At 41.4% G+C, this 25940-nt stretch overlaps 1 protein-coding gene and 1 pseudogene across 1 annotated transcript in view; one reads left to right on the forward strand and one right to left on the reverse strand.

Moving 5' to 3' along the window:
• The window catches only part of LOC120053226 (transmembrane protein 266-like), a 62688-nt gene extending 55963 nt beyond the window's left edge, over positions 1-6725 (forward strand). Inside the window, exons 9-10 of the mRNA XM_039000374.1 lie at positions 5736-5798; positions 5900-6725. Coding sequence (XP_038856302.1) covers positions 5736-5798; positions 5900-6534 — 698 coding nt within the window. The 3' untranslated portion in view covers positions 6535-6725. The remainder of the gene's footprint in view (positions 1-5735; positions 5799-5899) is intronic.
• A 2374-nt stretch (positions 6726-9099) lies between these two features.
• On the reverse strand, positions 9100-24495 carry LOC120053227 (annotated as a pseudogene).
• Between the last annotated feature and the right edge of the window lie 1445 nt (positions 24496-25940).

The raw sequence follows: 25940 nt of genomic DNA on the forward strand, positions 1-25940 counted from the left end.
ATTGAGATAGAACCCTATGAGACTGTTTTCTCTCTATGGATTGCCTGCTGGCTGTGCTTTCTAACCAAAGAGGGTCTCTCTTGAAGCCAGGGAAATAGATAGATGCTCTTGCCATGTCAGATCAGATTTTCCAGGCAAAGTGATTGAATGAACAGTGCTCTGTGCTTTGGGTCATGTAGTTGTTACAGAGTGGTAGAAAATATGTGCTCAGTTCACCTTGAAACCCCAAAAAAATAAACATCTAACAAACCTCACCATATTCCAGGGAGGATAGAATTGTAGAGTACTGTACAAATCAAATCAAACTTTATTTGTCACGTGCCGAGTACAACAAGTGTAGACCTTACAGTGAAATGCTTACTTACAAGCTCTTAACCAACAATGCAGTTTTAAGAAGAATACGTGTTAAGTAAAAAATAGATAAGTAACAAATAAGAAATAAAAGTAACAAATAATTACAGAGCGACAGTAAAATAACAATAGCGAGACTATATACAGGGGGTACCGGAACAGAGCCAATGTGCGGTTAGTCGAGGTAATTGAGGTAATATGTTATGTACATGTAGGTAGAGTTATTAAAGTGACTATGCATAGATAATAAACAGAAAATAGCAGCAGATTAAAAGGGGGGGCAATGCAAATAGTCTGGGTAGCCATTTGATTAGCTGTTCGGGAGTCTTATGGCTTGGGGGTAGAAGCTGTTGAGAAGCCTTTTGGTCCTAGACTCCGGTACCGCTTTCCGTGCAGTAGCAGAGAGAACAGTCTATGACTAGGGTGGCTGGATTTTTAGGGCCTTCCTCTGACACCGCCTGGTATAGAGGTCCTGGATGGCAGGAAGCTTGCCCCCAGTGATTACTGGGCCACACGCACTACCCTCTGTAGTGCCTTGCGGTCGGAGGCCGAGCAGTTGCCATACCAGGCAGTGATGCAACCAGTCCGGATGCTCTTGATGGTGCAGCTGTAGAACCTTTTGAGGATCTGAGGACCCATGCCAAATCTTTTCAGTCTCCTGAGGGGCAATAGGTTTTGTCGTGCCCTCTTCACGACTGTCTTGGTGTACATGGACCATGATAGTTTGTTGGTGATGTGGACACCAAGGAACTTGAAGCTCTCATCTCCACAACAGCCCAGTCGATGAGAATGGGGGCGTGCTCTGTCCTCCTTTCCTGTTGTCCACAATAATTTCCTGACTTGATGACGGAGAGGTTGTTGTCCTGGCACTACACAGCCAGGTCTCTGACCTCCTCCCAAAAGGCTGTCTCATTGTTGTCAGTGATCAGGCCTACCACTGTTGTGTCATCTGCAAACTTAATGATGGTGTTGGAGTCATGCCTGGACATGCAAACATGAGTGAACAGGGAGTACAGGAGGGGACTGAGCATGCACCCCTGAGGGGCCCCTGTGTTGAGGATCAGCGTGGTGGATGTGTTGCTACCTACCCTTACCACCTGGGGGCAGCCTGTCAGGAAGTCCAGGATCCAGTTGCAGAGGGAGGTGTTTAGTCCCAGGGTCCTTAGCTTAGTGATAAGATTTGAGGGCACTATGGTGTTGAATGCTAAGCTGTAGTCAATGAATAGCATTCTCACATAGGTGTTCCTTTTGTCCAGGTGGTAAAAGGCAGCTTGGAGTGCAATAGAGATTGCATCATATGTGTATCTGTTGGGGCGGTATGCAAATTAGGGTGGGTCTAGAGTTTCTGGGAAAATGGTGTTGATGTGGGCCATGACCAGCCTTTCAAAGCACTTCATGGCTACAGATGTGAGTGCTACGGGTCGGTAGTCATTTAGGCAGGTTACCTTAGTGTTCTTGGGCACAGGAACTATGGTGGTCTGCTTGAAACATGTTGGTATTACAGACTCAGACAGGGAGAGGTTTAAAATGTCAGTGAAGACACTTGCCAGTTGGTCAACGCATGCTCGGAGTACACATCCTGGTAATCCGTCTGGCCCTGCGGCCTTGTGAATGTTGACCTGTTTAAAGGTCTTAATCGGCTACGGAGAGTGTGACGACACAGTCGTCCGGAACAGCTGATGCTCTCATGCATGTTTCAGTGTTACTTGCCTCGAAGCCAGCAAGTTTGCAAGCCCTGCCACATCCGACGAGCGTTGGAGCCGTTGTAGTACGATTTGATCTTAGTCCTCTATTGATGCTTTGTCTGTTTGATGGTTCGTCGGAGGGCATAGCAGGATTTCTTATAAGCCTCCGGGTTAGAGTCCCGCTCCTTGAAAGCGGCAGCTCTAGCCTTTAGATCAGTGCGGATGTTGCCTGTAATCCATTGCTTCTGGTTGGGGTATGTACGTACAGTCACTGTGGGGACAATGTTATCGATGCACTTATTGATGAAGCCAGTGACTGATGTGGTGTAATCCTCAATGCCGTCGGAAGAATCCCGGAACATATTCCAGTCTGTGCTAGCAAAACAGTCCTGGAAAAGACTACAAGGAAAAGACTTGGAAATTCCGCTAGAACAACAGGCTGATAGAGGCCTAGCAGTGTGGGACCTCTGAGTCTGAGACCTAAGTGCTATTGGAGTGCTGTTTGAATGAGTAGTGCTGTTTGAACAATATCCTCTGTGTAAATATACCTGTAAACAATACACCAAGAGATCGGTTTAATATGATGAGCCACTTTTGTATGAAGACTATGGCATCGAACTTAATCTGGAATTCAATCCGATTGCAGGCTAAAGGCATTGTTTCTTTTAAAGGAAATTTCCGATTTACCTATGCAGCATGAATGGAAACTCCACGAATGTGGGAACATTGCCTTTAAAAGCCGAAATGCCAATAACCCGCGATCGGATTGAATCCCGGCCTTAGACTTAGAGATAATGAGGAGAACATCTATCTGATACTGTAAACCTACTGTTTGATTTCCATGTATCAGAAGACAGAGGGCAGGGTGACTGGCATGCTGGCATGGGAGTACTGAACTATTGCCAAAACATACTTCTTTAAAACACTCCAAGGAGCCATACACCTTTCAAAGGGTGACAGATCATAAGTTACAGGAGGTAGAGGAACAAAGCACTGTCAGTACTGTATTCTCAGAGCTCAAAACACAGAGCCCATTCCTTAAGTAAAGATCTAAATCACCATGCTTCTCGCTCTGCTATATATCTGAGGTTTCACAGAGAGGCGGTGTGTCAGACTACAGTATTTTAAGTGCTCATGTGTTATTAATCACAGAGTGATTGTCTCTGCCGCTGCATTTTAGGCCAAGCATCGCCTTTCCTCTTGGGACAGTCTTAAAATAAATATTTGAAGAAGAAGCAAATATAACCCCTAACTATCTGGAGTTAACAGGGATGGCACTTAGAGGGAGGTAAACTGTGACAGGTCAGGCAAGCCAGCCACAGGCCCTGCTACACATCACCTTACCACTGCTCACCTCTTCTCTGGTAATTCAGGTATAATGAGCATTATAAACCAGGTAGTTTGGTCCTGGATGCTGATTGCCTGAAAGCCATGGTATATTTAAGCAATAAGGCACGAGGGGGTGCGGTATATGGCCAATATACCATGGCTACCCACACACTGCGCGTTGAGTCGTACATACAGTGGGGCAAAAAAGTATTGTCAGCCTCCAATTGTGCAAGTTCTCCCACTTAAAAAGATGATAGGCCTGTAATTTTCATCATAGGTACACTTCAACTATGACAGACAAAATGAGAAAAAAAAATCCAGAAAATCACATTGTAGGATTTTTTATGAATTTATTTGCAAATTATGGTGGAAAATAAGTATTTGGTCACCTACAAACAAGCAACATTTCTGGCTCTCACAGACCTGTAACTTCTTCTTTAAGAGGCTCCTCTGTCCTCCACTCGTTACCTGTATTAATGGCACCTGTTTGAACTTGTTGTCAGTATAAAAGACACAAAAAAAAACAAAAAAAATCCAGAACATCACATTGTAGGATTTTTAATGAATTTATTTGCAAATTATGGTGGAAAATAAGTATTTGGTCAATAACAAAAGTTTATCTCAATACTTTGTTATATACCCTTTGTTGGCAATGACAGAGGTCAAACGTTTTCTGTAAGTCTTCACAAGGTTTTCACACACTGTTGCTGGTATTTTGGCCCATTCCTCCATGCAGATCTCCTCTAGAGCAGTGATGTTTTGGGGCTGTTGCTGGGCAACACGGACTTTCAACTCCCTCCAAAGATTTTCTATGGGGTTGAGATCTGGAGACTGGCTAGGCCACTCCAGGACCTTGAAATGCTTCTTACGAAGCCACTCCTTCGTTGCCCGGGCGGTGTGTTTGGGATCATTGTCATGCTGAAAGACCCAGCCACGTTTCATCTTCAATGCCCTTGCTGATGGAAGGAGGTTTTCACTCAAAATCTCACGATACATGGCCCCATTCATTCTTTCCTTTACACGGATCAGTCGTCCTGGTCCCTTTGCAGAAAAACAGCCCCAAAGCATGATGTTTCCACCCCCATGCTTCACAGTAGGTATGGTGTTCTTTGGATTCAACTCAGCATTCTTTGTCCTCCAAACACGACGAGTTGAGTTTTTACCAAAAAGTTCTATTTTCGTTTCATCTGACCATATGACATTCTCCCAATCTTCTTCTGGATCATCCAAATGCTCTCTAGAAAACTTCAGACGGGCCTGGACATGTACTGGCTTAAGCAGGGGGACACGTCTGGCACTGCAGGATTTGAGTCCCTGGCGGCGTAGTGTGTTACTGATGGTAGGCTTTGTTACTTTGGTCCCAGCTCTCTGCAGGTCATTCACTAGGTCCCCCCGTGTGGTTCTGGGATTTTTGCTCACCGTTCTTGTGATCATTTTGTCCCCACGGGGTGAGATCTTGCGTGGAGCCCCAGATCGAGGGAGATTATCAGTGGTCTTGTATGTCTTCCATTTCCTAATAATTGCTCCCACAGTTGATTTCTTCAAACCAAGCTGCTTACCTATTGCAGATTCAGTCTTCCCAGCCTGGTGCAGGTCTACAATTTTGTTTCTGGTGTCCTTTGACAGCTCTTTGGTCTTAGTGGAGTTTGGAGTGTGACTGTTTGAGGTTGTGGACAGGTGTCTTTTATACTGATAACAAGTTCAAACAGGTGCCATTAATACAGGTAACGAGTGGAGGACAGAGGAGCCTCTTAAAGAAGAAGTTACAGGTCTGTGAGAGCCAAAAATCTTGCTTGTTTGTAGGTGACCAAATACTTATTTTCCACCATAATTTGCAAATAAATTCATTAAAAATCCTACAATGTGATTTTCTGGATTTTCTTTTCTAATTTTGTCTGTCATAGTTGAAGTGTACCTATGATGAAAATTACAGGCCTCTCTCATCTTTTTAAGTGGGAGAACTTGCACAATTGGTGGCTGACTAAATACTTTTTTGCCCCACTGTAAGAACAGCCCTTAGCCGTGGTATGTTAGATATATACTGCACCTTCTCAGGCCTTATTGCGTAATTCTACCATAGTCTGACCGCATTCTATGTATGGTGTCTAAATCATTCACAATCACTGCTATCACCTACAATGGGTAGGACACAAAAAATCTGCAGCTCATCACTGAACTACAGCAGCATGCTTTTATGTTTGGTGGTTGGTGCCATTACAGTTCATCATTCTGGTCAGAAATATCTGACTGATGCATGCTGGGAAACCTTTACACAACAAACACAGAAATAGATAAGGGTACCAAACATCCAACTCATTTTATTGTTTTAGAGAAAGAGTGCACATGTATTTCGTTTCTTATTTCTTTCAGATCATGTTATTCAAGACGACATGAACAACTACATCAGCCAGTACTACAGTGAGGCAAGCAGTGGTAAGAATTAACAATACTTCCCACTCTGACACATTTGTTTCTGTCCTTTATTTCACAGTCAGTCAGCAGTATTGTGATGAGTTCAAAATGTTTTCTTGTAGATATTGGAATCCCAGATCCAGCTCGTGTCATCACCGCAGCCATAGACATCCATCTTCCCAACAACCCCAGCCAGCAGCCCTCGTCTCTGGTGAGTGCAGACGCAGCGTCCATCCGCCTGCAGCAGACAGGCGGCTCTGTGAGCGAGGCCTCCAACGCCACCATGTCCCACTCCAGCTTCAGCGCCCGCCAGCACAGCATCAGCAGCCACACCCTTGGCTCCACCACCGACTGCAGTTCCACCGTCCGTGAGGCTTCCACCTCCACAGACTCCTACAGCGGCCAGCGCTGTTACCCCCCACCCTACTGCAGCCCCCTGGCCCTGGGCACACAGCCTGGCCCCAGAGGACACCCCAGCGCCGTGGTGCAGGAGTTGCTCTCCTCGCTGTCTGAGGACTCCTGTCTGGGCCAGAAGGGCCTGGACCCTGTCAACCTCAAAATGCCCAGCCCTGCTGGCTCCACCAAGACCAGCCCTGAGCTGGAGCACAGGCTCAACATCTACAACAAGAGGAACCAGGAAAGCCGGGGAGGCTTCCACACCAAGCCCCTCATCCACCTGCAGGCCAGCGAGCCCTTCATGGAGAAGTACAGGCTATCTCAGGCAGATGCCCCCGTCAACCGTCTGCCTGAGACATAGGAAAGGGCTACAGGGGTACTGTAACTCTCAGACAGCACTGGCTCACTCCTCAAAGACCCTCCTGAAACTCACTAACACTAAAGACATGCACTCAGAGGCCTCCTCCACTGGCATACAGCCATCCTCCTCATCGCCAAAAGCACCCTGGAATTGTGAATGGTGGCTCCGCCAGCAGCGCACATCTTCCATGGAGTACAATAAGGCAGTTTAGTGAACACGCAATGAACATTATCAGGAATTGACACAATGAGTATATGAACAAGTCACCAAAAGAAACCAGCAATGGAGCATTAGGCCCAGCTAGGAGACAGCAGGGCTCTGCAGAAATGGGACTGGCTCTGACTTTTACAGTGCCTTCAGAAAGTATTTACACCACTTGTCTTTTCCCACATTTTGTTGCGTCATTGGCCTACACACAATACCCCATAATGTCAAAGTGGAATTCTGTTTTTAGACATTTTTACAAATGAATGACAAATGAAAAGCTAACATTTCTTGAGTCAATACATTTTCAACCCCTTTGTTATGGCAAGCTTAAATAAATTCAGGAGTAAACATTTGCTTAATAAGTTGCATGGACTCACTGTGTGCAATTATAGGTGTTTAACATGATTTTTGAATGACTACCTCATCTCTGTACCCCACAGATACAATTATCTGTAAGGTCCCGCAGTCGTGCAGTAAATTTCAAATGGATTCAACCACAAAGACCAGGGAGGTTTTTCAATGCCTCGCAAAGGGCACATTGGTAGATGGGTAAAAAAAAAACAGACATCGAATATCCCTTTGAGCATGGTGAAGTTATAAATTATGCCAATGGTGACTTCAAAACAGTTAGAGTTTAACGGCTGTGATAGGAGAAAACTGAGGATGGATCAACAACATTGTAGTTACTCCACAATACTAATCTAAATGACAGAGTTAAAAGAAAGCCTGTACAGAATACTCTAAAACAAGCATTCTGTTAAGGCACTAAAGTAAAACTGCAAAAAATGTGGCAACGAAATTAACTTCATGTCCTGAACACACAGCATTATGTTTGGACCAAATATATCATCATCATCGAGTACCACCATTCATATTTTCAAGCATGGTGGTGGCTGCATCATGTTATGGGTATGCTGTCATCGGCAAGGACGAGGGAGTTTAGAATAAAAATGAACAGAAAAGAGCTAAGCACAGGCAAAATCCTAGATGAAAAACTGGTTCAGTCTGCTTTCCAATCAGACATTGGGAGACAAATTCACTTTTCAGCAGGACAACCTAAAAACAAAGCCAAATATATAGTGGAGTTGCTTACCAAGACAACATTGAATGTTCCTGAGGCCTAGTTTCAGTTTTGACTTAAATCGGCTTGAAGATCTATGGCAAGACTTGAAAATGGATGTCTAGCAATGATCAACAACCAACTTGACAGAGCTTGAATAATTTTTAAAAGAATGTGCAAATATTGTACAATCCAGCTGTAAATCGCTGCCAAAGGTGATTCTAACATGTATTGACTCAGGGGTGTGAATTCTTACACTACCGATCAAAAGTTTTGGGTTATTTAGAAATGTCCTTGTTTTTGAAAATTTAAAATTAAAAATGTTTTTTTGTCCATTAAAATATCATCAAATTGATCAGAAATACAGTGTAGCCATTGTTAATGTTGTAAATGACTATTGTAGCTAGAAACTGACAGATTTATGTAATATCTACATAAACCCATTATCAGCAACCATCACTCCTGTGTTCCAATGGCACATTGTGTTAGCTAATCCAAGTTTACCATTTTAAAAAGGCTAATTGATCATTAGAAAACCCTTTTGCAATTATGTTAGCACAGCTGAAAACTGTTGTTCTGATTAAAGCAATAAAACTGGCCTTCTTTAGACTAGTTGAGCATCTGGAGCATCAGCATTTGTGGGTTCAATTACAGGCTCAAAATGGCCAGAAACAAAGACCTTTCTTCTGAAACTCATCAGTCTATTCTTGTTCTGAGAAATGAAGGCTACTCCAAGCGAGAAATTGCCAAGAAACTGAAGATCTCGTACAACGCTGTGTACTACTCCCTTCACAGAACAGCGCAAACTGACTCTAACCAGGTTAGACTGACGAGTTTCAGAAGTTCTTTGTTTCTGGCCAAGTGTGTTGATGGGTGAGGGAAAAAAAGTATATTTAATCCATTTTAAATTCAGGCTGTAACACAATGTGGAATAAGTCAAGTGGTATGAATACTTTTTGAAAGCACTGTACATTTGATATCATTTAGGGATCGGGCTGTGTGGATGTGGAACTGAGTGGTTTGTCTAAAATACTTGATATGGGACTGGAGATGCTAGACTGATCACCCTTAGACATTTAACAAACATAGTTCAAAAGTCAGCCTGATGTCTCCAGACCCCAACATTAAATACAGTCCTCTCTGTTCGGACTGCTGCTGTGTACATTTAATCTGTTCAAATGTGTTGTGTTCCTAGTTTATTTCTTACCTTAGTCATTCTACATTATCAATGCTAATGTTTGTATTCAAATTATGACAAAAAAAGCTCAGTGAAATCATAAGCCAGACACCAGAACAATTGAGGGACATTTCAGCTACCAAATCTGGAGGGTTTGTAATTGAAGTTGTGCAAAGTGTTATCAGAAGAAAACGTATTATAGCATAAATCTTCGATATGGCAAACTACCCTGTGCACTTTAATGTCAACAGGCATTTTGTAAGTTGATCATGAAGGGAATTCATTGCAGAGTAAAGCAATTAAAAGGCAAACATGGTAAAAGAACAGCCATTTACAGTCAGTTTCATCATTATACCAAGAGCTTTTGGTATAAAAAAAAATAGTTAATAAGTGAGGAGGCAGGTTTAGACTTCCCAAAGATGACCTTTGTGACGCTACGTTAAATACAAAATATGCATTAATAGGGATAAAAATATCACCTACGCCAGGTAAGCAGAACATTATTTGTGGCATTTTCATACCTACATACATAAAAACAGACCGTTTGTAAACAGAGTTTTATTCTGTAGCCATTTAGGTAGAATGATGATAACATTATTAGTGTCCCCAAAATAGTAGCTCCAGAAACCATTTAAGGCAGAGGTTACAGGAGAGTTGTAACTGTGTGGTTACAGTCTTAGTACCCAGGTAAGAGTGGTGGGATGGCTGCTTAGCTGAACGCTGGCTTACTTGTTCAATGCTGCAGTCATCTCAGGCACAGCCTAGTGAGAGAAAAACAGAGGAGTTTAAGATGGTTACACCTCCCTAAGCAGGTCGACACAATGGACATGGTGTAAGCTTGCGACATGGAAATGGAGGGTTGAGCTTTGCTATAACTGTCAGTGTTTAGTCTCATGGTTTTGGGGTGACACCACTTAAGATCAATTAATTGATAAACCAATTAAAATCTGAGTGTAACTGTGCATGAGGGGCATGAGCGAGGGTATCTGACAAACTATATCAGTAGCACCTGAGTCGAGTGTGTCCCGGAGATCAGTTTTCAATTGAAGGAAGAGGAGAAAGCCCATACATTTTAATCGGTTATCCGAGGAGTGATCACATGTAAGATGATAACCAGCAGGTCACAACTCTGCTGCCACGAGCTATTATTACCAGTCACTTTTACAGAGTTTACCCAGAACACCTGGGCCTCTCACACACCCCCACAGTAAATAAAAGATGAACAACAGGACACATACACACGAAAATAAAAGCTCCTTCTCTTTCACCAAAAGCAAAGGCCCTCTTGTCCAAGAGTTTGTCAACCCTCTGGCACACTGGCCATATGTGCCAGCCAGACAGTAGAGGGCAGCTAAGCATGTAAAGTACTGACACTAGGGAAGAGAAAATAAAACCTGAGAACTTACACCCAGCCACTTAAGTTAACTATCGATTTCTTTTTATGGTTTGAAGGAGAGCTGTTGTTGCATCTTAACAGAGCAGCAGGCTCTGGCCACAATTCACCTGATTAATTCAGCACCTCAATAATTCAACAGATGCACCTTTCCATTAGGAGGGATAATAATTTGTCTTGCAAAATGTATCAGGGAAACAGTGAATAGAATTGTCTGTCACTTTTGTCATGTTATTGAAATGCCTCTTGCTGATCAGGTATTCAGCGCTGTGCAGGAGGCTGGTGCAGTGTTGGGTTTGTTTCAGTCATGGCAAGGGTGTTTGGTAATCAGCCTGCTATCTCACCTTAAAGAGATCAGCCACTAGACCATAGTCAGCCACCTGGAAGATGGGAGCCTCTGGGTCCTTGTTAATGGCAACAATAGTCTGCAGAATAAAACGTAGTTCAAAATATCAGAACATGCTCTTTTTCTTATACTTGTGTTTATCTAACAGAAGATTCTGGAGAAAACTGTAACTGTACCTTGCTGTCCTTCATCCCAGACAGATGTTGAATAGCTCCAGAGATAGCAACAGCAATGTACAACTCCTGCAGAGACAACAAGGACAAACAAGCTTTATCAATATAATAACACAAGAGCTTGGTGCACATACACATCTATGTAGTGTCAGTTGTTTCAGGCTGCTGAACACAGGTAAGACAATATTTACTGAGGAATTGTATTTTCTATCTATCTCCAGAAAAAGTAATCAAGAGCTGACCATGATACCACTAAGGACCTCATTGGCACCTTAGTACTGATGCAGCTGATTGCAGGGCAGTCCTGGGGTGAGTTCAGTTCCATTGAACATTTGCTACGTTGTGTAACGGCTTGTACTGAACACGTTTCTCCAAAACATTCTTGAACAGACTGAGGTAAGTTTGGTCGGTGTGGCTTGAAGCAATGAGTGACATATTTAAAGGGCAGCGGTGCCTTTAACCCACAACACAACCAGTTTTTCAATTGGTCTTTCAGAACAACACAGTTTGTTTAATTGAACGTTGCATTATGTTTTTCCGTACACAACGCAGCCCTGGGTTTCCATATTAGAGGATGGAGCTGTTCTAGTGCTGACCCTGACCATGTCATCTCAGAGAGAATGCTGGGGGTGGTGAAGCAGAGTGTATGACCCTCCACCTCTGGGAAAAACAGAGGCTTTCAGCGTAATGCACTGCCATATTAATATTTCAGTGCTATTTAATGTTATTGGAGTAGTCTCGGAGGAGCAGAGCATAAATTTATGAACACAAGTGTACTAAAGACTAAAAGTGAGGACCAATATTTCACAATGAGAGGTACTGTCCAGCAAGAGCACGGTCCTACTGTAGCAAAGGGAAAACGACAGCAAAAGATGTATGCTTTAGTTCTTAAATATCACTGTATGGAAATAGAGTACATGCATGTCTAGCCTATTTGGAGTCTTCTCAAAGAGAAGAACTCTGAGCTCTTTTAGCAGCTTTGCAGTTTTCAATAAGAAGACCAGGCAGGCACACCTGCTGTTGTGTTGCTAGCTTTCCCTCAGGTGTCAAAACAACTCCCTACATGCAGCATGATTGCATCACTAGCTAGTCATTCAAGTGTGGTGATGCTATTGTTAACCGAAAAAAAAATGTTAAAAAAAAAAAAAAAATGTACTCCAACATGACAACCTGGCTGCTCCGTTGCCAAGAATGTGGTACTCCCCTGAAACGTTGCTATGGCATGACACCCCACAGCTTAGGTTACATAATTGCAAAAGCTTAACTGTGACATACATGCTGACAGAAAGAGTGAATATCAACTAATTCTGTGCCGTGAGATTCTTTCAAATGTAAACATTTCAGCGAAATTATGCTGAACAAAAATAAAATAATTTCACAGAGTTAGTTCATAAAAGGAAATCAGTCAATTTAAATACATTCATTAGGCCCTAATCTATGGATTTCACATGAATGGGCAGGGGCGCAGCCATGGGTGGGTCTGGTAGGGGCCCACCCACTGGGAAGCCAGGACTTGCCAATCAGAATGGGTTTTTCCCCACAAAGGGCTTTATTACAGACCGAAATAGTCATCAATTTCCTCAACTGTCCAGGTGGCTGGTCACAGATGATCCTGCAGGTGAATCCGGATGTGGAGGTCCTGGGCTGGCATGTTTACACGTGATCTGCAGTTGTGAGGCCAGTTGGACGTACTGGCAAATTTCCTAAAACAATGTTGGAGGCAGCTTGGTTGACATTCCTGCAGTCAGCATGCCAATTGCACGATCCCTCAAAACTTGAGACATCTATGGCATTGTGTGGTGTGACAAAACTGCACATTTTAGAGTGGCCTCTTGTCCCTGGCACAAGGTGCACCCGTGTAATGACCATGCTGTTTAATCAGCTTCTTGATATGCCACACCTGTCAGGTGGATGGATTACCTTGGCAAACAATAAATGCTCACTAACAGGGATGTAAACAAATTTGTGCACAAAATTTGAGACTTTTCATTTCAGCTCATTAAAAGTGGGACCAACACTTTACATGTTGCGTTTATATTTTTGTTCAGTATAATTGGAGCAGTTCAATACTGGATATAACCACTATTTTAAGCTTGCAAATAAATAAATAAACACACTATTGTCAAACGGGGTTCAATCTAATAATTAATAAAACTGCTGTTTATGTCAAATATAAATTGCTTGTTACCTCACATAACAAACAGGAACACAGCTTTGGGCTATGTCACTCATAGGGAATAAGTAAAACATTTGTAAAATAAAAAAGGCGGCAGACAGACCTTAACACTGATAAGACATGCATGGTTCTGTCCTAACAATGCCTGAAGGTAGCGATAAGAAATTACCTTCTAATATTTATGTGAATCCTTTGAGTGGTGTGCATGAAGACAATGAACAACTGAATGACAAATATGAACAGGATAAAAAATAAATAAATACTGCAATTCAAATTGTATTTAATACATTAAGCCTACATGACAATCTTGTCAAAACATTAGCAAAATACAATTTGGGAAGAATGACCTAATCTGGGGGTCTGAGCAGACACCCACTGCACTGTGCACTGCTCTTTAATGGATCAGCTAAATCATTTAGGAACCTATATGTGCCATTAACTAAATTTCATGGGGTCTAATGTGTGGATAATCACAGCTAGGATATCCCAGTTGAACCGGATAATGGATCCCTTTGCCCTTTTAAAAAAGGTTAAATTCCCATCTTTAGAACACTGAATTCCAGGAATTGTCTAACAGGTATTTGTCAAGCTGCGGGTAACTTGCACAATAATTGATAGTGGGTGGGTAACTCCTCAGAAAACAGATATTCGCATTTTTCAGAAAAAAATTGTAGATGTAGACCCACAAAAGGTTTACCGGTATCTTGAAAAATTGTGCAATATTATTACAGATGACACCATTGTGAGCACAACATTGCCTATCAAAGAATAGGATGAGGGTAACATGATCCAGAGTTTGTCACTTACGGGGGCCACGATCTTGCCAGTCTGTCCAACCTGCATGTCATTGGGGACATATCCAGAATCCACAGCAGCTCTGGAAGCACCAACTGTGGGGGAAATCAATTCAAACCTAATGGACAAAAAAATGCAATTCAATTTTTTCACCAATAATTTATCAGTTATTCAAATATAGAAAGTAACATTTGTTGTCATTGAAAGACTCATTCTAAATTACCCACAGCATTCATTTTGTCAGCAAGGTCATAGAGCGGCTTGAAGTTCTCTCCATTCTTCAGTCCCCTTCCTAAAAGGACGAGACAATAATGATTTATTTAAACGTTTACATGAACATGAGAAATAAATTGATGTGTAAGGCAAATAGTATGATGAGCTGAAGGTGACTTCTACCTCCAGACACCACAACCGTAGCCCTGGTCAGCTCTGGACGGACAATCTTGGTCAAGGTTGCTTCCAGCTACTCAGACATCCCAGCGGAAGCAGACGCAGCAACTGAAATAAACAACTCATGGGGATCGTCAGAGGATCATATTAAATAAAACTATCTCAAGTTCTTGCTTTTAACTATACCCTGACAAAATAAGTTATCCAGTCTGGAAATTAAATAATTATTTTAGAAATGATAAACAAGAACAATGGCTTTTGTATGTATGCTTTTCATGTGTGTCTCAGTGCATGGTTAGTACTATAGCTACCTTCCTCTGATGTAGCACTGCCTCAGTGGGCTCAAAGGATGTCCCTCTGACAGTGAAAACCTTGACATTGTCATTACACTTGACAGTGCTGAGAGCATTTCCTGGGAACGAGACAAACAGTGATGTTTTGTTATCTAACTCTAAACCTCATGCAACTCTTCTGATGACAAATGGGAAATAAAAGTAGAGAATTAATTTCACAGAATCTAATTTGGGAAACATCTTCTGGGCTCAAGGTTCACCATGAGTTTTCAATATGACCTATATGGACATGACAATTAAACAGCAACGGTTTAAGTGGATAATGTCATTTTGATTCATTCAAAGCCCATAAGTGCAATTGAGAAATTAGGCTTTTGGGATCTAGTCATTGCCAAAAGACTGAATTGGCTCTATATCTAAAAACAAACCAGTTCCCTATGGTACAGTACATGGAGAGTTGGTGAGTTACTGGTCAAAATCATAAGAGCAGTCCCAAATGCAATAACAAATTCAATTGATTTCCAATGATAATATCAAACAAAATCCATTTTGAGTATCAAAAAATGTCTAAAGCACTCTAAACTGCATTGGTGAATTATAATGTGCTCAAGAATTCTGAAGGATATCTTAGTAGTATACAGTGGCTTGCGAAATTATTCACCCCCCTTGGCATTTCTCCTATTTTGATTTTTGGGGGGTTTGTATCATTTGATTTACATAAACATGCCTACCACTTTGAAAATGCTAAATATGTTTTGTGAAAAAAACAAGAAATAAGACACACAAAAAAAAGAAAACACTTGAGCGTGCATTACTATTCACCCCCCCCCCCCCCCCACCCCAAGTCAATACTTTGTAGAGTCAACTTTTGCAGCAATTACAGCTGCAAGTCTCTTGGGGTGTCTTTATAAGCTTGGCACATCTAGCCACTGAGATTTCTGCCTATTCTTCAAGGCAAAACTTCTCCAGCTCCTTCAAGTTGGATGGGTTCCGCTGATTTACAGCAATCTTTAAGTCATACCACAAATTCTCAATTGGATTGAGGTCTGGGCTTTGACTAGGCCATTCCAAGACATTTAAATGTTTCCCCTTAAACCACTCGAGTGTTGCTTTAGCAGTATGCTTAGGGTCATTGACCTGCTGGAAGGTGAACCTCTGAAACAGGTTTCCCTCAAGAATTTCCCTGTGTTTAGCACCATCCATCATTCCTTCAATTCTGACCAGTTTCCCAGTCCCTGCCAATGAAAAAAATTCCCACACCATGATGCTGCCACCACCATGCTTCACTGTGGGGATGGTATTCTCGGGGTGATGAGAAGTGTTGGGTTTGCGCCAGACATAGTGTTTTCCTTGATGGCCAAAAAGCAACATTTTAGTCTCATCTGACCAGAGTACCTTCTTCCATATGTTTCAGGAGTCTCAGACAAGCCTTTTGGCAAACATCAAACGTGTTTGCTTATTTTTTTCTTAAGCAATGGCTTTTTTCTGTCCACTCTTCCGTAAAGCCCAGGTCTGTGGAGTGTACGGCTTAAAGTGGTCCTATGGACAGATACTCCAATCTCGCTGTGGAGCTTTGCAGCTCCTTCATGGATATCTTTGGTCTCTTTGTTGCCTCTCTGGTTAATGCCCACCTTACCTGGTCTGTGAGTTTTGGTGGGCAGCCCTCTCTTGGCAGATTTGTTGTGGTGCCATATTCTTTCCATTTTTTAATAATGGATTTAATGGTTCTCCGTGGGATGTTCAAAGTTTCAGATATTTTTTTTTTTTTTAGAACCCAACCCTGATCTGAAATCCCCCCAACTTTGTCTCTGACCTGTTTGGAGAGCTCCTTGGTCTTCATGGTGCCGCTTGCTTGGTGGTGCCCCTTGCTCAGTGGTGTTGCAGACTCTGGGGCCTTTCAGAACAGGTGTAAATATTCTGAGATCATGTGACACTTAAATAAAGTCCACCTGTGTGCAATCTAATTATGTAACATCTGAAGGTAATTGGTTGCACTAGATCTTATTTAGGTGCATTTGAATAAAAAAAAATAAACAAGATTTTTTTTCCACGTCACTTCACCAATTTGGACTATTTTGTGTATATCCATTACATGAAATCCAAATAAAAATACATTTAAAATTACAGGTTGTAATGCAAAAAAATATGAAAAACGCCAAGGAGGATGAATACTTTTGCAAGGCACTGTAGGTTGGTTTGGGGAAAATACAATAGCAATATGCTTTAGTTCAAATGTATCTTCTCATAACACATTCACAAAAAGCTAGTTACCGGCATAGATGGTTCTGACAAAGGTGTCAGGGGATTTGATCTCGATAATGTCTGAAATAGGAGCAACATCCAACTTGGCAGACACTCTGGGGAGCAGATTCTAGAAAAGACGGGTTGGTAAATAAGCAGGGATATAAGGCAATCTGTAACGATCAGCCAAAGATGCTCTACAAATAAGTTCCAGAAACCATGGCATGATTGAAAAATACAGCACACTCATAACAGCTATGTTTTTTACACTAGGCTTATGAAACCAAATCCATCCTACGAAATACATCAAATCATCTGCAGGCAGATCGCTTTCCTAAGAAGTGACAAATGACCTGAAGGTATGTACAGTTGAAGTCGGAGATTTACATACACCTTAGCCAAATACATTTCAACTCAGTTTTTCAAAATTACTGACATTTAATCCGAGTAAAGATTCCCTGTCTTAGGGCAGTTAGGATCACCACTTTATTTTAAGAATGTGAAAATGTCAGAATAATAGTAGAGAGAATGATTAACTTCAGCGTTTATTTCCTTCATCACATTCCCAGTGGGTCAGACGTTTACATACACTCAATTAGTATTTGGTAGCATTGCCTTCAAAATTGTTGAACTTGGGTCAAACGTTTTGGGTAGCCTTCCATAAGCTTCCCACAATAAGTTGGGTGAATTTTGGCCCATTCCTCCTTACAGATCTCGTGTAACTGAGTCCTGTTTGTAGGCCTCCTTGCTCGCACATGCTTTTTCAGTTCTGCTCACAAATGTTCTATAAGATTGAGGTCAGGGCTTTGTGATGGCCACTCCAATACCTTGACTTTGTTGTCTTTAAGCTATTTTGCCACAACTTTGGAAGTATGCTTGGGGTCATTGTCCATGTGACCAAACTTTAACTTCCTGACTGATGTCTTGAGATGTTGCCTAAATATATCCACAATTTTCCCACCTCATGATGCCGTCTATTTTGTGAAGTGCATCAGTCCCTCCTGCAGCAAAGCACCCCCCACAACATGATGCTGCCACCCCCGTGCTTCAAGGTGAGGATGGTGTTCTTCAGCTTGCAAGCATCCCCCTTTTCCTCCAAACATAACGATGGTCATTATGGCCAAACAGTTCTATTTTTTTTTTTTTATCAGACTAGAGGACATTTCTCCAAAAAGTATGATCGTTGTCCCCATGTGCAGTTGCAAACCGTGGTATGGCTTTTTCACTGCAGTTTTGGAGCAGTGGCTTCTTCCTTGCTGATCGGCCTTTCAGGTTATGTCGATATAGGACTCGTTTTACTGTGGATATAGATACTTTTGTACCCGTTTCCTCCAGCATCTTCACAAGGTCTTTTGCTGTTGTTCTAGGATTTATTTGCACTTTTCGCACCAAAGTACATTCATCTCTAGGAGACAGAACGCATCTCCTTCCTGAGCGGTATGACGGCTGCGTGGTCCCATGGTGTTTATACTTGCGTACTATTGTTTGTACGTTTGGAAATTGCTCCCAAGGATGAACCAGACTTGTGGAGGTCTACAATTTATTTTCTGAGGTCTTGGCTGATTTCTTTTGATTTTCCCATGATGTCAACCAAAGAGGCACTGAGTTTGAAGGTAGGCCTTGAAATACATCCACAGGTACACCTCCAGTTGACTCAAATGATGTCAACTAGCCTATCAGAAGCTTCTAAAGCCATGACATCATTTTCTGGTGTTTTCCAAGCTGTTTAAAGGCACAGTCAACTCAGTGTATGTAAACTTCTGACCCACTGGAATTGTGATATAGTGAATTATAAGTGAAATAATCTGTCTGTAAACAATTGTTGACAAAATTACTTGTGTCATGCACAAAGTAGATGTCCTAACCGACTTGCCAAAACTATAGATTGTTAATAAGATATTTGTGGAGTGGTTGAAAAACGAGTTTTAATGGCTCCAACCTAAGTGTATGTAAACTTCCGACTTCAACTGTATATAAGGGTCTTATAACCTTACTTTCCCAAATGCAGAAGCTCCAGCACAGATATGGGTGAAGTTGAACTGCTTCTGGGTTGCCAGAATAAGTGGAGTCAATTCCTCTGTGGAAAGACATGCAAGTTGCTGTTAACACCACATGCAAATAGATTTTTTTTATTTTTATTATTACTCAGATTTTTAAGTAAGATGCTGAAGTAAAACTTCCAACTCATTTACAGCTTCAGTGAATCTATTGTCTGCATCTGCTTCATACTCTGGATATACATACCTGGCAGATAGCCTTTGTAAGCATCATTTTGAGCAATCAGAACACCTAGGACTTTGCTGACTTCCTGTGCAACCTGAAGAGATGATAAATATACAGCAACTCAATCCCTTGAAGAAAACCACTAAGCGTCTAGGTCTGGATATCGGGTAAATCCATTTGACTTCAAGCGCTTTTTGACAGCATCCATTTTGATTTAAACAAAACTTTCTATACATGATTGCTCATGGAAGAAGTTACTGGAAACAAGAAACAGTTGAGTTTGATATAATTTAAAAGGTTACAAAACAAGGTTGTCAAACTGCTTTATAAATTTCTTGAAAACAAACCTCAAGAAATTATACATCAAACGTCAAATATCTAAAAATGAAATCATATTCACGTTGTAGTTTAGACCGTACTTTACATCTGAAGTTTGTGTTGTGCCCGCCATCGGTTGAGACATTCTTGAATACAGGGTGTGTCATTTCAATCATAGAAATGTAATTCATAGAACGGACATCCCTTCAGACCACTGCAATTTAGCTGGTACACCATTGACATTTTAATTGAAATGTTAACTTTGAATTACTCCCACAAAGATGGCCGATGGTCCAACCACTGTCGAATGTCAGCATAAATGGTCATGTCTATTCTATTATTTATATAATTGCAATAGGTTTCCGATGGAGGATTGACAGTATAATATAAAATCAACAGATATTCCCTTTCAAGTCAACATTCTCTGATGTGTGGACCTTTAACGATCTAAATTTATCAGAAAAAACATGAAACCTGCCCTGTATTTAAGCACATGTTGGGTCTCGACCTATGGCGGGCACAACACAAACTCAAATATAAAAAACTTACTGTATGTGAATGACAAATCTGAGTTTTTTTTTGTTTTATTTAGCTAATTGACATTTAATGGGTAAACCCCGTTTGTAAGCTTTTAAAAAAATATACATCTCAACCGTGTATCTTTTCCCATAAATATTTGCCCATTGCCCAGTGCTCAGAAAGTTACTTTTTGTACCTGAATGCCAAAACATTCATTATGCAAAATAGGTCAACCTTGAGCACTTTTTATCTAAGTGGACACATGTTTTTAGATTTTTTTGGAACATTTCAATAAATGTAAAATCTCATTTACATACGTATGTATGTGTACACCCCTTCAAATGAGTTGATTCGTCTATTTTCAGCCATACCCGTTTTCCGACAGGTGTATAAAAATAGAGCACACAGCCATGCAACCTCCATAAACAAACATTGGCAGTAGAACGGCCTTACTGAAGAGCTCAGTGACTCAACGTAGCACTGTCATAGGATGCCACCTTTCCAACAAGTCAGTTAGTCAAATTTCTGTCCTGCTAGAGCTGCCCCAGTCAACTGTCAGTGCTGTTATTGTAAAGTGGAAACATCTAAAAGCAACAACAGCTCAGCTGCGTAGTAGTAAGCCAAACAAGCTCACAGAATGGGACCGGCGAGTGCTGAAGCGCGTATAAATTGTCTCTTCTCGGTTGCAACCCTCCTACAGAGTTCCAAACTGCCTCTGGAAGCATTGTCAGCACAAGAAATGTTCATTGGGAGCTTCATGAAATGGTTTTCCATGGCCGAGCAGCCACACACAAGCCTAAGATCACCATGCGCAATGCCAAGCATTGGCTGGAGTGGTGTAAGCTCGCCGCCATTGGACTCTGGAGCAGTGGAAAAGCGTTCTCTGGAGTGATGAATCACACTTCACCATCTGGTAGTCCGACAGACAAATCTGTGTTTGGTGGATGCCAGAAGTACGCTAATTACCTGAATGCATAGCTCCAACTGTAAAGTTTAGTGGAGGAGGAATAATGGCCTGGGGCTGTTTTTCATTGTTCGGGCTAGGCCCCCTAGTTCCAGTTAAGGGAAATCTTAACGCTACAGCATACAATAACATTCTAGACGATTCTGTGCTTCTAACTTTGTGGCAACAGTTTGGGGAAGGCCCTTTCCTGTTTCAGCATGACAACGCACCTGTGCACAAAACGAGGTCCATACAGAAATGCTTTTTTGAGATCGGTGGGGAAGAACTTGACTGGCCTGCACAGAGCCCTGACCTCAACTCCATCAAGCACCTTTGGGTAGAATTCGAACTCCTATTCGCCCAACATCTGTGCCCGACCTCACTAATGCTATTGTGACTGAATGGAAGCAAGTCCCCGTAGCAATGTTCCAAAATCTAGTGGAAAGCCCTCACAGAAGAGTGGAAGCTGTTATAACAGCAAAGGGGGGGGACCAACTCCATATTAATGACCATGATTTTGAAATGAGATGTCCAAATAGCAGGTGACCACATACTTTTGGTCATGTAGTGCAAGAATTCACACCCGAGGCATAGATCTTCAAGCCGATTTAAGTCAAAACTGTAACTAGGCCTCTCAGGAACATTCAATGTCGTCTTGGTAAGCAACTCCAGTGTATATTTGGCCTTGTGTTTTAGGTTATTTTCCTGCTGAAAGGTGAATTTGTCTCCCAGTGTCTATTGGAAAGCACACTGAACCAGGTTTTCCTCTAGGATTTTACCTGTGCTTAGCTCTATTCCGTTTCTTTTTAGCCTAAAAAACTCCCTAGTCCTTGCCGATGACAAGCATACCCATAACATGATGCAGCCACCACCATGTTTTAAAATATGAAGAGTGGTACTCAGTGATGTGTTGTGTTTGCCCCAAACATAACACTTTGTATTCAGGACAAAGTCATTTTCTTTGCTACTTTTTTTGCAGTTTTACTTTAGTGCCTTGTTGCATGTTTTGGAATATTTGTATTCTGTACAGTCTTCCTTTTCCCACTGTCAATTAGGTTAGTATTGGAGTAACAACAATGTTGTTGATCCATCCTCAGTTCTCATATCACAGCCATTAAACTCTAACTGTTTTAAAGTCCCCATTGGCCTCATGGTGAAATCCCTGAGCGGTTTCCTTCCACTCCGGCACATGAGTTAGGAAGGATGCCTGTAACTTTGTAGTGACTGGGTGTATTCACTGCTCGACTGAGGGACCTTACAGATAAATTGTACAGTTGGGGTACAGAGATGAGGTCACTCAAAAAGCATGTTAAACACTATTATTGCACACAGAGTGAGTCCATGTAACTTATTGTGACTTGTTAAGCAGTTTTACTCCAGAACTTACTTAGGCTTACCATAACAAATGGGTTGAATACTTATTGACTCAAGACATTTCAGCTTTTCATTTTAAATGAATTTGTTTAAAAAAATGTCAAACATAATTCCACTTTGACAATATGGGGTATTGTGTGTAGGCTAGTGACACAAAATATAAATTCAACCCATTTTTAGTTCAGGCTGTAGCAAAAAAAATTGGAAAAAGTCTAGGGGTGTGAATACTTTCTTTAGACACCATCTGATCAAACCCAAGATGTAGCCTACCTTTGCACAGTCTGTTCCAGCAACCAAACAGGACACGTCTCCTCCTAGTTTCTTGGCTGCAGTAATAGCACTCAGCGTAATGGGGGTCAGCTTGTCATTGTTGTGCTTTGCCACCACCAAGGTGCTTTGAAACCTCTGGAAGAGTCCAGACTACAGGGGAAATTTATTTTTCAGTAAATGGCATAACATAAGCATAAACATAACTGCTCTCATGCCTATCAAACTTGAAAGCTACCATTACGATATGAACAATTCAGCAGCATTTTGTGTAGTCCAATAAACAGCAAGGCATTGAATCAAACAGGATACTACAGATTCTGTTCAGGTGTACCTTTTGGGGGAAAACAACATCTAATGGGTATTTTTTGGAGGTCGGCTATAGCAGAAAGTGTGAGCTACATAACACCGAAGGGGGGGAAGGATCTGGGCCAAATCCTTCAGTAAACAAGCTGACATAACATCCAAGATATGCACTGGCTTATACAACATTTTGACAGGGAGTATCAATCCTATCACCAACCTAAAACAGAACCAGATATATCTGAACCTGTGTCTGAAAGACAATTTGAATTACCAGAGTAAAGGTCATTCACACAGCAGTCTAGCCAACGTCACAGCACAATACAGTAGCAAATTGGGAGCAAATAGTAGCTATACATTAAATGATGGTCTTCATTGAAATTGTGTTTCAATGCCTTTAAAATCATTGCATCATTGAAAATGTAAACATTTTTACGTTTCGTAACTCATTGTTTACGAGGTTGCATAAGCTAGCTATCTAGTTAGCTACAGTAACAGCTAGTTAACGTTAGCTACATTTTCAGCCCGCTAAGGTCTGTGAAGCTGGCTGTGATATCAAATATGATCCGATTTTCAAAACTATGCAATGTACTTTTTTCATATGTATTAATAAAGCAAGGGAAATCAATGAACTGTTAACCTTTCTATGGTTTCGTGCACGGGGAAGATAAGTTAGACATTTAAGTTAGCTAGCGTAGCTATCAGGCACCTACAACACCAGCTTGTACTATGTGTGCTCTTTTTTGTATTTGCCACATTGCGAATGAATAGCAAGTTACTTAGCTAGTTAGTCTGATATAATCATTTGCGTGTAACGTTACTTACCAACTGTTTGAAATTATGTTTTCTTGATAGCTCTATGCATCTCTGACTCTGCTCCTCGATGCTCACCTCTTGAATGAACTCTGACAACTGTAGAATGTTCTCGCGACACAAATGTCTGGTTGGACTACAATCACTTCCGTTTTGGGTGGAAGCAGAATAACCAAAGACAGCACAGTGTGAAGAAAGGCAGAAATTGATTATCCAATAGGTGGCCGTACGGGAGTTGCAGCAATGAGACAAGACTGTAACTACCAATTGGATACCACAAAATTGGGGAGAAACGGGGTAAAAAAATAAAATAATAATGAATCCATGATCACACAGGTAGGTTAGTTTAAACTCATGCGCAGAAACATGTTATCGGGTCTAACTAATGGTCTCCGCCAAACTGCGCATGTATCTAAGGCACTCCTTATATATAAAGTTGTTTTTGACGAAAAGGAAAACGTGTCAGTTTGTCACTTTCAGGTGGTTGTAGTAATGACATGTTCAACTACTTAAGACATTGTTTCGAATCTAGGTTGTGTCTTTAGACTTATAGATAATTAACAACCAAGGAATAATGTTCCCACTTCTCTCATTGACTTCTCAAACCTAGGCCTGGTCTGCTTGGTCTGTTTCGAAGTATTCCCTATTGCGCCTCTGGGTATAGAAACTCAATTGAATAACGTTGTATTTCAGAAGACCATCCTAGATCCTGCCTGTACCACTCGGGTGCATGATGATGACTGGGTAGATGGATGTGGGCAACAGGGAAAACGACATACTATTATCAACAGCAAAGTTATTACAACTATACATTCAACCCAGATCTGTAAACAGACTATTTTAAATGAGTAGATGGCAAAGTTCTATGAGAAGGGTATAGCCAGTAAGACAATGCACACCAAATAAAGTTTGATAACCAATCTGTAGCCTAGACCCTACCTAGGCCACATGAGTCAACTTCATTCCGGGGGACAGGACCGAGTTAGGGAAACCCTAGCCTAGACCATGTTACATTACAGTCATTTAGCAGACACTCTTATCGAGAGTGAGTTACAGTAGTGAGTGCATACGTAAATTGTTTTCTTCCATACTGGAAGCCACAACCCTGGCGATGTAAGCACCATGCTCTACCAACTGAGCCAAATGGCACCCACACAGGATATGTGATAAGGGACATCTTTCCACCCAGTGAAAAGCTAAGTCTTATCTTAAATCGATCTTGTGCTATGATGTCCATGAAGAAATATGCCTTCACAAATACTTTGAAACTGCACCAGTACGAAAACTCAAAACTCTTTCCTAATGTTTAATTGCAGTATTGGGACAGGTCTACATTGTGATGAATACATATATAAATTATTGTAGGAGGAATTATCATTTTAATCTCAATGGGATCATCTGTTGGCGATCTAGGCCTAATGGATAACTAAATGAATGATGAATACAAAATAGGCAGCCTATAAAGCTGTTTCATTTAAAAGTTTCAGGGTCAGGGATGGATGGCAAACATGAACATGTAACAAATAAAGATTTAGTAGCCATTCACAAAACAAAATTATGTTATCATAAATAACTGCAATGCAGTGCTCTAGACCACTGCGCCACCCGGGAGGCCCTAATTTATTGTTATTATTAATGTCATCATACTTGATTATAATTATATGCCCTACAATACCAGTCAAGGGTTTTTCTTTATTTTTACTATTTTCTACATTGTAAAATAATAGTGAAGACATCAAAACTATGAAATAACACATATGGAATCATGTAGTAACCAAAAAAGTGTTAAACAAATCAAATTTGCCTTGATGACAGCTTTGAACACTCTTGGCATTCTCTCAACCAGCTTCACCTGGAATGCTTTTCCAACAGTCTTGAAGGAGTTCCCACATATGCTGAGCACTTGTTGGCTGCTTTCCCTTTACTCTGCGGTCAATCTCATACCAAACCATCTCAATTGGATTGAGGTCGGGTGATTGTGGAGGCCAGGTCATCTGATGCAGCAGTCCATCACTCTCCTTCTTGGTCAAATAGCCTTTACACTGCCTGGAGGTGTGTTGGGTCATTGTCCTGTTGAAAACCAAATGATAGTCCCACAAAGCGCAACCCAGATAGAATGGCGTATCGCTGCAGAATGCTGTGGTAGCCATGCTGGTTAAGTGTGCCTTGAATTCTAAATAAATCACTGACAGTGTCACCAGCAAAGCATCCCCACACCATCACACCTCCTACTCCATGTTTCACGGTGGGAACCACACGTGCAGAGATCATCCATTCATCCACCCCTTGTCTCACAAAGACACGGCGGTTGGAACCAAAAACCAAAGGACAGATTTCCACCAGTCTAATGTCCATTGCTTGTGTTTCTTGGCCCAAGCAAGTCTCTTCTCCTTTT

The sequence above is a fragment of the Salvelinus namaycush genome, chromosome 9 (assembly GCF_016432855.1).
Source record: "Salvelinus namaycush isolate Seneca chromosome 9, SaNama_1.0, whole genome shotgun sequence".
In the NCBI taxonomy this organism is placed as follows: Eukaryota; Metazoa; Chordata; class Actinopteri; order Salmoniformes; family Salmonidae; genus Salvelinus; species Salvelinus namaycush.